Source organism: Culicoides brevitarsis, chromosome 1 (assembly GCF_036172545.1).
Source record: "Culicoides brevitarsis isolate CSIRO-B50_1 chromosome 1, AGI_CSIRO_Cbre_v1, whole genome shotgun sequence".
Lineage (NCBI taxonomy): Eukaryota > Metazoa > Arthropoda > Insecta > Diptera > Ceratopogonidae > Culicoides > Culicoides brevitarsis.
The window spans coordinates 3,006,916-3,018,918 of record NC_087085.1 but is presented as its reverse complement, the minus strand read 5'-3'; the positions used below and the strand labels follow the sequence as shown (position 1 = coordinate 3,018,918).

General features: G+C 21.0%; 1 protein-coding gene across 1 annotated transcript in view; it reads right to left on the bottom strand.

Moving 5' to 3' along the window:
• Positions 1 to 12,003, bottom strand: part of LOC134831460 (protein kinase C-binding protein NELL2-like) — a 46,473-nt gene that overhangs the window by 3,108 nt on the left and 31,362 nt on the right. The window contains exons 5-9 of the mRNA XM_063845193.1: positions 10,580 to 10,735; positions 9,206 to 9,440; positions 8,833 to 9,009; positions 8,154 to 8,273; positions 987 to 1,247 (exon numbers count right to left, since the gene is read on the bottom strand). Of these exons, the coding sequence (XP_063701263.1) occupies positions 987 to 1,247; positions 8,154 to 8,273; positions 8,833 to 9,009; positions 9,206 to 9,440; positions 10,580 to 10,735 (949 nt within the window). The remainder of the gene's footprint in view (positions 1 to 986; positions 1,248 to 8,153; positions 8,274 to 8,832; positions 9,010 to 9,205; positions 9,441 to 10,579; positions 10,736 to 12,003) is intronic.

The following is a 12,003-nucleotide window of genomic DNA, read 5'->3' as shown; positions in this document are numbered from 1 at the left end:
TGAATCAATAAATTGAAATAGTAACCAAAAAAACCTAAAAACTAAAATTAAATACTTTTTTATTCAAAAAAAAAATAAATTTCAAAATATTTAAAAAAAATAATTAAATTAAAAAAAAAAAATAAAAAAATGTTGGTAATTTTTTCAACGAATAAATTTAAATTTTAAAATTTAGTTAATACTATTATTTTGAAACTAAAAAACATTTTTTTTTAAATTAAATTTAATAAAAAATAAATCTAAAAAATTTTTAAAACTCATAATTTTTTGTTTTGTTTCAAATTTTCATAAATAATTAATAAAAAAAATAAAAATAAATTAAAATAATTTTAAAAATTTTCAAAACTTGAAATTTTTTCAAAATTTCTGAAATCTGTCAAAAAAAAAATTTTTTATTAATTTTTTAAATTACGGGTCAAAGTTCAAATTCTCTTGAAATAACCTCAAAAAATAATTACATTTCAATCAAATATAAATCCCCAGAGAGACGTTAAACCCCTAATTAAATTCAACTTTTACAAACAAACCACAAAAAAAAAAGTTGTCAAAGGACACTCATTTATTGTTCTTATCGCATCGCTTATTCTAAAATTAGCTCGTGATGTTATATAAAAACAAAAAGAGTGCCATGGAATAGTTTCACATGAGACTGATTAATGACGACTGATAAGAAACATGCAATTATTTGTTTGTTTGTTGTACTGCCGAGCCACCCCATTTATTTAATGTCATCCATTCCTCACGAATTTTTAAAGCTGAATATGTTAAAAATGACCAAAGATTTTTATTTTTTCACGTAATTGTCCTTTACAGCGAAATATTTCCAAGTCGTTGTAAAGTTTTATGATTGCGTGTTAAAGCCGGTAAAAGCGTGGGAAATATCTTTTCGTAGTATCGATTTTCCGTAAAAGTCTTTCGAAAGTAGCACACAAGACTTTCTCAGCTCCGAAGTAAATTTCATTGAAAAAAAAAATCGAGTTACTTACGTTTACAATCGATGCCGTCTCCCGTATAGCCCTCCTTGCATCGGCAGTGATACGACCCGAGCGTATTGATACAATCGGCGTTCGCATGACAATTGTGCTCGTTCGTGGCGCACTCGTCGATCTCGATGCAGTTGAATTTGTCTAAGCGACGATAACCTGGCAGGCATTCGCATCTGTACGAGCCGATTGTATTTTTACATCGAGTATTTAAATGACAGTGATTACCGCTTTCGCCGCCTCTTGTAGCACACTCATCTATATCTGTGGGGAGTTAATTGAAATGAAAAAGAAGAAACAAAAAGGATTAATTTTTAATTTAAGTTTCACATGAAAAATTTTTTCGAAGAAGGTCGAAAAATAATTATTTTATAACGAAAATGAAAAATATTTATTTGTCTCCATTTGAAAGTCTATTTAGATTTAGTTGAAGCAGTGACGTAAGATAATTTTCATTAAATTTATTATTTTTAATTTATTTTTTTTTTATTTTAATCTTTTTTTGTTGTATTTTTATTTTATTTTATTTTTGATATTTAGAAAATTGTTATTTTTATTTAATTATTTTTTTTTATGGAAAATTTTTTGTAAACTAAGTTTTTTTTACTCTTATGATTTTTTTTTAAAACTATTAATAATAAAAAAAAATTAAAAATCAAAATTTTTGGTTTTTTTTAATGAATTTCAATCCTTTTTTACATTTTAAAATTTATTTAAAATTATTTTTTAATTTAATATTTTTAAATTTTTTAATATTTTTTTACGAATAAAATAATTAATTGATTTTACATTAAATTATGTGAAAAAATTTAAATTTAAATTTTTTTTACTAAAAATTTTTTGCTTACTTAACTTTCTTACTTGAATATTTAATCTTTTTATAATAAATAAATATAAATATAATGATGAAATTTAATTAAAATAAAAAATATTTTATAAAACTTTATTTTTAAATTAAAAAAAAATAACTTTTATTATTATTTTTTAAAGTTTTTTACTGAATTTTTTTTTTTGAAAAATTTTTTTGAATAAAATTTTTCACTTTAATGAGCTTTAATAAATTTTGAATTTTTTTTTTAATTTTAATATTTTTTATTCAATAAAATAATTAATAAATTATGTAAAATTAAAATAAATATGAAAAAAAAATTAAAATAATATTAATATTTAAATTTTTTTTTGCTGACTAAATTTTCTTAATTTAATAAAGTAATAAAAAAAAAATTGTAAATAAAATTTAATTTAAAAAAATTTATTATATAAAATATATTATTAAATTTGATAAATAAATGAAGAAAAATTCTTCAAAACTATTTTTTAAAAATTCAAATAAAAATTTAAATAAAATAAATTTAGTTACAGAAATTAAGCATAAAATCTTTTAAAAAATTAAAATAATTTGAAAAATTGTATTAAAATATTGTATAAAAATTTTTTCTAATATTTTTTTTAAATTTTTCTTAATTTTTTTTTTAAATTATGTATTTGTTTTTTGTTTTGGATTATTGTTATTTTTTAAGTTTTTTTTTAATTTAATTTATTTTTTTTTAAATATTTAAATTTTTAATTGTTCTTAAATTTATTTATTTAATTAGTTTATTGTTTAAAAAATAATTTTAAAATTAACTAAAAAAGTTTTTTTTTTTAAATATTTCTCATATAAACCAATTCAGTAACTTTCCATTGCATTATTTATTTATCATCACACATCACTGCTTCTCATAATAACTCACAACGCACAAAACACGAAAGAATTTATTACTAACGGGTGGCAACCTCAACGTCTCAATTAATTCATCGTCTGTGATTAATTGAAATCTCAATAAAAATTCGTCTCGAGCGCAATAACCTCTTTATGCAAAAATTTTTCGAACCGAACTAATCATAAATAAAAATAAATAAAATAAATTAAAATCAAATCGATTCCAAGGAGGTTAAACTCCGTCGCCGAAGGTAAAAGAAAAAATCTAAAAAAAATCAGAAAAAGGGGAATCGACCGTTAAGTTACCGACCGGCATGACATAATTAAGTACATGCACCTCGAGCGACGTGTGTTTGTTGTTTGCGACAGTGGTTACTATGGTTTCATTTTTTTTAATTCTTTCTCTTTCGTGTCACATGAGACTCGTATGGAGAGAATATTTTTCATTTGCATTATAAACTAACTTAACACTATTAGACAGAAAAAAAAAATAAAATATTACTTCGACATATGTTTTGATTTGATTGCAACATGTGTGTTTTTTTGTATCATTCATAAAATCCGTCAATTTTTTTTTTATTTATTTATTTTGCTTATTTTTACTCTAATCACCTTTGGAGGCATCTCGTTTATGATGTTTCCCATTTCTATTTCTTACTTTACTGCCATGATCATGTCGATGCCGTTTGCGGGGCATATCATTACTGCCATTATCATTAATACCATTTCTTACGGCTAAACTTTTATTTGGTGAAATTTTCTTGATACGTTGCGATGGCGGAGTATCTATTTTTTTACAATTTATTTTTTTATTAAAAAAAAAATAATTTTTCAATAAAAAAAGATAAAAATTAATGCGTTATAAGAAAAAACTGCAACATTGGAGCAACTTTGTGTCAAAAATTTCATACACACTCATTTGTTTTGCGTTATTATTGTTATTATTAGCATTTTAGTGGGTAAAAAATGTATATGTTGTGTGCAGCAGGTTGATATGATTAAATTTTCGTTCCATGGCTTGGCTCGGGTTATGAATTATTTGCACCAACCACCATTTGTTTATGTTCGTATAAAATATTTATAAATGTACAACAAAAAATTCTCGTGTATAAAAACCAAAAACCGTGTATGTTGTATCATAATAATATAATATTTATTATATAGAAAAATATTATATTATGGGTTTTGTGTGTTTTTAGGCAGTGTGTCCTCGTCCAATATTATTTAAAGCATTTTAAAAGGGAAAAATTGCAGTATGTGTGTTAATGGATTCTTTTTTGGCTCACACCATCACTCGAGTCACACACTCACGGAAGAGGCAAAAATTTAAATGATTTATGAGAATGTATTTTTGTTATAATGTTGTGACAAAAAAAGAAAAAAAAAAAAAAATAATAGCGATGAAGAAGAAATAGTCACGGAGGTCTATAAAATGACAAAAGGTGACCTAATATAGCTGCAGATACATTTTAATTAAGTTTTTGCACGATAAAGTGTTGACAAATTGATAATATTTTAAATGGTTTACACGCGATTTTGGATTTTTTTCTCATGTTTTTAATTTTTGTATTTTGTTAATATTTTAATTTTTATTAAAAAGTGTTGTTTTATTTTTATTTTATCTAAAAGAGATGAATTTTATTAAGATTTATTTTTAACAAAAATTTTATTTTGTTTTTTTTCGCATAATTTTTAAATAAAAATTCTGTTATCTTTTTTTTATAGTTTTTTATGTTTGTTTGAATTTTTATTAAAATATTTTTTTAAATTTTTTTAAAATTTTTAAATTTTTGATAATTATATATTTTTACTTTAAATTAATTTTTGATACAAAATAAAAATTTAGGTGAAACATTTTATTTTTTTTAAATCAATAATTAACTTTAATTTAATTTCATTTAAATATTTTTTTTATTATTTAGGTATTTTTTTATATTTTTTTCATTTATTTAATGCAATTTTAATAAAATTTATATTTTTTGATAATTAATTCATAAAAAATATTTTTTTTTAAATTTTAAAGTATTTTTTAAAATTTAATTAAAATTGAACTAAAATAACAAAAATTTAAATATAAAATTATTTTTTATATTTAAAAAAAAATAATTTGAAATAATTCACTTTAATCTTTCTTTTTTTTTATTCAAAATCAATTTTTGATATTATTATTATTTATTTAATGCATTTTTATATTTATTAATTAATTTGTAAAATTTTTTGAATTTTAAACAATTTTTTAAATTTATAAAAAAATTAAAATAACAAAAATTTAATAAAAAATAATTTTTTATTTAAAATTTTTGATACAAAAATTAATTAATATTCATTTAATGCAAATTTTTAGATAATTAATATTTCATAGAAAATAATAATTTTTGAATTTTAAATAATTTTTTCAAATCTGAATTAAAATGACAAAATTTTAAAAATCTATTAATTAAAATCTATTTAATTAAATTTATCAATTAAAAAAATAATTATTTATTTCAACTTATTTTTATATATTTTTTGAAAAATTAAAAAATAAATAATTTTAAAAATAAATTTAAAAAAAAAATAATTATTTCAATTTTTTTTTAAATTTTAATTAAAAATAATTCAAATAAATAAAAATAAAAAATCTGCATGTTTCGTAAAATTCGCAAGAATATTCAAGAACAAATATTGCATAAAAATTGACTTTCCAATCACTTTGTCATAAAAATATTTGAGACAATTTACTTCAATAATCTTTCCATACGATCGTGTATCGCACACAAAAAACAATAATCATAAAAAAATTATTATTAAATATTATTCAATTATTAACACGACAAAAAATATGCAACTGTGATTTTTTTTCTTCTTTCATTTTTTTTAGTACTTTTAAACACTTTATTATTGATTTTAAATTAAACAGACATTCTGGAGTCTTTTTTCTTCTCTCGATTTTTTTTTATGTTTAACATATGGACAAATTTTTTCTTACTCTCTCGTATTTTTTTTAAGAAGATGCCAAAAAGTAACAAATAAAATTTTAATAAAATCAATTTAAAACTTTACTTTTGGTTGCTATGCAAAAAATTTTGTGTGCACATTATGATGATCTTGGTATGGTCCATGGAATGAGAAATAATTGATTTTTGCACCAAACAAGTTGTCACACATTGCGGTTGATGGAATGTGTCACGATTATTAATTGGACCGCACAACAGCGATAAATTTGGAACACGGTGGCATTTCGTGCAACAAAGTTCTTTCTCATCAGCATCTTCTTCGTAAAACGAATGTATTTTTAATCAATTTATTTATTAGTTTAATGTCAATGTCAATTGATTATCTTTAATATGTGTTGAGTGATTTATCGTTGAATGGCGCGTTGAGTATTTTTGTGAAACGGGAAATCGATGCAACTTTCGATACTTATCGCTTGGGAATGAATTTATGGAAATTTTTCATATTTTAGATTTTTATCTCGGAACAAAGTTGACAACATTCGATGATGATAAAAATAAAATATCTCGAAGATAAGTGAAAGAATTCCGTAAATTCAATAAATAAATCGTAAAAAAATGAATAAATTAGTGATCGATGTAACATTAATATATTATTGTATAAATTTACACTTTAGTTTGACAACTTGCGTATTATATTATTATTTGTGTTATGAATAATTGTAATAAATTTAAATTGACTAACCGGTAAAAAAACATGTTGAAAAAAATTATTAATTAAAGGTTGATCAATGACATGACAATAATTAAAATCGTAATGTTCTCGCAAAAGCGAGACAAACATTTGTATATTTATTTATTATTTAGTTACGCACAGATAAATTGCCTCAAGTGTCTTGTATGTTAAACTGTCTCTCATTAGTTTTAATAAAAAATATGAATATTTAAATGTGCAATACTGGATATCCAGGCGAGATCGATGCATTTACAAAAGGTACACGTGAGTTTCGAATTATTTCTTATATTAAAAAATTATATACAAAAAAATTGATATTTAATATAAAATGTATCATTTTAAACATATATTTTATTTAATTATTAATTTTCAATTTATTTTATTTTTTTATTACCTAAATTAAATTATTTTATAAATATTTTTTAAATTTTGAAAAATATTTTTTTTTAATTTTATTTGTTTTTGATTTTTACATTTTTTTTAATAAATTTTTTTTTTATTTTTTCTTTTAAATTTAATTTTATTTTTAAATTATTAAAAAAGAAGTTTTTAATATTTTTATTTTTTCAATTAAATACAAAAAAAAAATAAATTTATAGAATTTATACAAAAAAATGTTAAAAAAATATTATTTTTATTATTATTATTTTAAAATTATTTTTTTTAATAACTTATTTTAAAAATAGTTTTTGAGTATTACGAATAATAAAAATTATTAAAAATCTATGAAAGATATTATATTAAAATAAAAAATTGAATTTTTCAATATTTAATTTTTCAATTTATTATTATAATGAAAATAAAATATCATTAAATAAATATATTTCAATAAAAAAATTAGAGAATATCAAAAGTTAAAACATATTTATAAATATTTTTTTGTATGTTTTTAATAAAAAATATAAATCAATATGAATGTATTTTTTTTTAATTAAAAAAAATTAAAATATTTAAGAAATTTAGAAAAATTAAATTAAATCAAATAAAAAAAAATATTAATTTTTTGATTCAAAACAATTTTCAATATTATTTTTTGTAAAATATCATAAAAATTAAATTTTATATATATATATATTTGAAAACATTCAAAAAATATTTATAAATATGTATTAATTTTTAATATTTCTATTGAATTATAATATTTCATTTTTATTGTAATAATTTTTTTATTCCTATTATAATATTAAAAAATTAAATAAATTATTAAAAAGAGGAATTTGAATAAAAAAAAAATATTTTTTAATTTTCTTAACTTTTTTTATTATAAATTATATAAATTTAATTTTTTTATTTAATTGAAAAAAATAAAACATCTATTAAACAAAAATTAAAAATAAAACGTATGAAATAATATAAAAATTAAATTAAAATAAAAAATTAAAAATTTAATTAAATTAAAATAAAAATAATTTTTTTTAATTAACTTTTAAATTTTTAAAGTTTAACACTTGAACTTGTTGTGCCAATAAATTTTCATGAACTTTGATAAAACTTGTAAATGCTTCGTTCTTGCCTTGCATGACAGTTTAACGATGCTATCGTGCTCATAAACAAAATTTATTTTTAATTAATTTTCGAATCACAATTTTTTTTTTCATTCAGTTTTTCTCTCTCTCTCCCTCAATGTTTCAATTACATCGATATTATTTACATATTAGACGGATGTTATGAATGTTAGTTATCTTATTAATTAAATATTATTAATGTTATCGTTTTAATTATTAATTATTATATTTTTATTATTTTTTATTGTGACAAGTGTGTCGTCGTTGGAATTAAATTGTTTGTTAATAACTTACCCGAGCAATTGAAACCATCTCCTTGGAAGCCCGGGTGACAGGCACATGTGTATTTGGTGTTAAGATTTAGACACGTAGCATTAGTATGACATGCGTGACCTTTTGAACAGTAATCCACTCCTTTTATTTTTTTTTATGTGTGTTTGAAAATTGTGTTTTTGTGGTTTTTTCCATATTCCAGTTTTTTATTGTTTAAATTTTTTTTTCGACGAGGTTACAGGACGGAGTTTGTGTTTGTGTGTTTGTTAAAGAAGAGACCATTACCGAAGTAGAGTAGTGTAGTAGAGGTTAGTGTAATTTTGATTTTGTTATGTTTAATTTTGTTTTTGCAGCAGGAGACAGTAGATAGCATGAAAGTGAGAAAAAATGCTGTTAGTCACAGAATTAATTAAATTTTTAAAAGATATGAGCGAAATTTCTTATAAATAAAAATAAATAATTTTTTTTTTAAGTTAAGAGCCGAACCAATTTTTCAATAAAAATTATTAAAAAAAGAAGTTATTTCCCATAACCGATTTTTTTGTATTTTTTTTTTGTACATGAGTTGTGCATAAAATCATGATTGCTCTTATTTTTCTCAAAATTAATTCAATTTCAGAGCAATTTTTTTTGGGTCACCATAAATATTGAATTTCTTGCTCTTGTTCTTGTGTCATATCAAAAGGCAACGGCAATTCACCTGGACAGTATTTACAGCATTCGTTCGTTACCGAAATTTGTTGTTCGGCGGGACACGTTAACTTTGGACAATGCACGTCGGTACATTTCATAACGCCATCGATGCATGTACAATTTTTGCATCCCAGTATATGATTCTCGCCATGATCATATCCCTTCGCATAAAAGTAACAGCTTTCTGTGAAAACATAAAAAAAATTAGAAAAAATCGTTGTCTGGCAATAAGTCATCGTTTCGATAGTTTAGAGTAGAATTTAATGTAGAAAGCTTGTTAAATCAATAAACAAAACGCAGACAGCAAACAATGTCGAGCCAAATCACTCAGACGTCGTTATCGAGGAAAAACTATAAAAATGCGAGGGAAAAAAACTTACTTTTGCAATATGGACAACATTCGCCCTCCTCCTCACGCGGGGGTGTTGGATATTTACATTTGGTTTCTCCGCAAGGACGCCTATCACATGTTACTTGTCCCCCTATGCATTTGCACTGACTACACCCGATATCCCATTCAGAACCATCCGCCTTAATTGTACCGTTACTTAATGTACAATGCTTTTTACAGTCACACTCTTCTACATATGATAAACGTCTTTCAGCGTCTAATAACTGAAAATTCGAAAAATATTATTTTTAGATTTTTCTATTAAATTAATTCATTAAAAATATAAATTATTGTTTTAAATTATAAATTAATATTTTTTTAAATATTTTTTGATAAAAAATAATTAATTATTAAATTAAATAAAATAAGTAAATAAATTATTAAATTGAATTTTAAAAAAAATTATATTGAGAATTAAAATTATTTTTACATATATTTTTTTTTATTTATTATTTTAATTTAATTTATAAAACAATTAAATTAATTAATTTAATTAATAAAAATAAAAAAATTGTATTTAAAAAACTAAAAATAATTCAAATAAAATTAAATATATTGAAAATTTAAATAGATTAAGAAAAAATCATTAATAATTCAAATAATTAATTTTAGTTTATTAATTAAAATAAATTTTTTTATTAACATATTTTTTGTTTAAATATGAAAATTTAAAAATAATTAAATAAAATTACATTAAATAATTATAAATTAATTGAATTGAATTTTTTTTTAAATTAAATATTAAATTAAGTAATTAAAAAAAACTAAATTTCAAGAACTTTACAATAAAATTAATATTAATTAAATAATTTTCAAAATATTTTTTTTATAATTTTAAAATATTTTGCTTATTATTAAAACAATTTTAAAAATTACTTTTAATTAATTCAATTTAATTTAATATTTTAAATTTATTTTTAATTTTTTTTTAAATTTTTATTAGTAATTAAAAAATTGTATAAAATCTTAAAAAATAAAAATTAATAAAATTTAATTAATTATATTTTTTAAATTTTATACTTTAAAAAAATTAAAATAAAAAATTAATTTGAGTACTAATTTATCTAAATTAATAATAATTTTTAAAAAATTAATTATTTAAATTTAAATATTATTTTATTAATTTTTTTCGTAAAAATTTTTTAAAATTAAAATTTTTTAAAAAATAATTTAAATTAAAAAATAAAAAAAATTTTTTTATTTAATTAATGAAAATTAATTAATTAATTGAAAATTAATATTATTTAATTTAATAGTAAATTTCTTCAAATATTTTTTAATTGCTCATTTTTTTGTATATTTAATAAAAATGAAATTTAAAATAATTTTAAAATAATGTTTAAAAAAATTTGAAGATACTTACCCTACTTCTTAATTCTATTAAGCTAAAACTTAATTCATTCACTAAATTATGTAATTGCGTAAATTGCCCGCACGTGGGACATTGTGCATCCATATTCTCACATTGTGATAAATATCCATATGGACCAGCAATTAAATTTACTTCTTCAAGTTCACCCTGCGAAGAGAAAAAAAAAGTTGTCATCTCGTTAGTGATTTGAATTATTGCCTTGTCAATAAACTTGTCATCGCATCACAATATTTAATCAATTATTGATTTTTCTCACACCTTGTTAAAGCAGAACATGAACGCGACATTGTCGCTTATTTTCCATAAAGATCCGTGAATTATTGGACAAATTATCTCCGTAAATGAGTTTGGCCTACAAATGATTTCCTTTTGCAGGAAATTATTTCAGATTTTTTTTTAATTGAATCATCAAGAGACTTTTTTTTCTAATAAAAATTCAAATTTTACGAACTGGTTGCTGCTTATCGCACCTCGCAGCTCGTTTTATGGAGGAAAATCACTTAGAGTCATAGGCAGAGTGTTGGAGATATTTCACACGGAGCTGCTTGGAATGTGGTCAAAACTCAATAAAAGTTATGGTTATTGCTATTTTATCTCGGCTTATCCCACTAAATTGCATGTAATCCGGAGATTTTTGTTGTTTTAAAGCAAAATTATCTTATATAAAGTTTTTTTTTTGTTTTATTACAACCGAGGCAGGTCCATCATCATCAATAAAAAATAATATCATAATAAAATGTGTGTGAGCCGTAAAAAAAATTGGAATGAAATTTGGTCACTTAATTATGCCAACAATTATTTCAAAGCCAATAAATTACGATTTTATACGATTAAAAATATGCTCAAAATATTGAATATTTTTTTGAAAAATATAAAAAGAGTTATCACCCGACAAGCGAGATAAAAAATGACTTGTTTTGCCCATTTATCATAAACTAATAAAAAATGAGAATTTTTTTACGAGATTTTTTGAACGAATTTTTTTGTCGTCTTCATCACACACGATTGCGGTGTTTTTTTAAATGAAAAAAAAAAATTAAAATAGAGGAAAGAAAAAGTCTCAACTGATTTATTATGTTTAAATTATAATATCGGCAGGGGGCCTCTGTTAACACACATTCATCGTGATCTATTTGTTGCTGAATCGTTTTCGACAAGTTGTGGCTTCTTTAATTATTTTTTATGGGCTGAACTCATTTTTGTTGTTGTTTTTGGCTTGTGTGCTTTTGAATGAGAGTGCGAGAAGTGAAACGCCATGACCAAACTTTAAGTCGTAAATTAATTTGTAAAATTGAGGAAATTTATGAGGGGATCTGTTTCGGGTGTTTTGACTCTGTTTTTGTTGATAATAAATACAATTAATAGATGGAGATGAGGAAGGTTAATTATGAGATTAGGAGTTGTAAAAAGAGAGT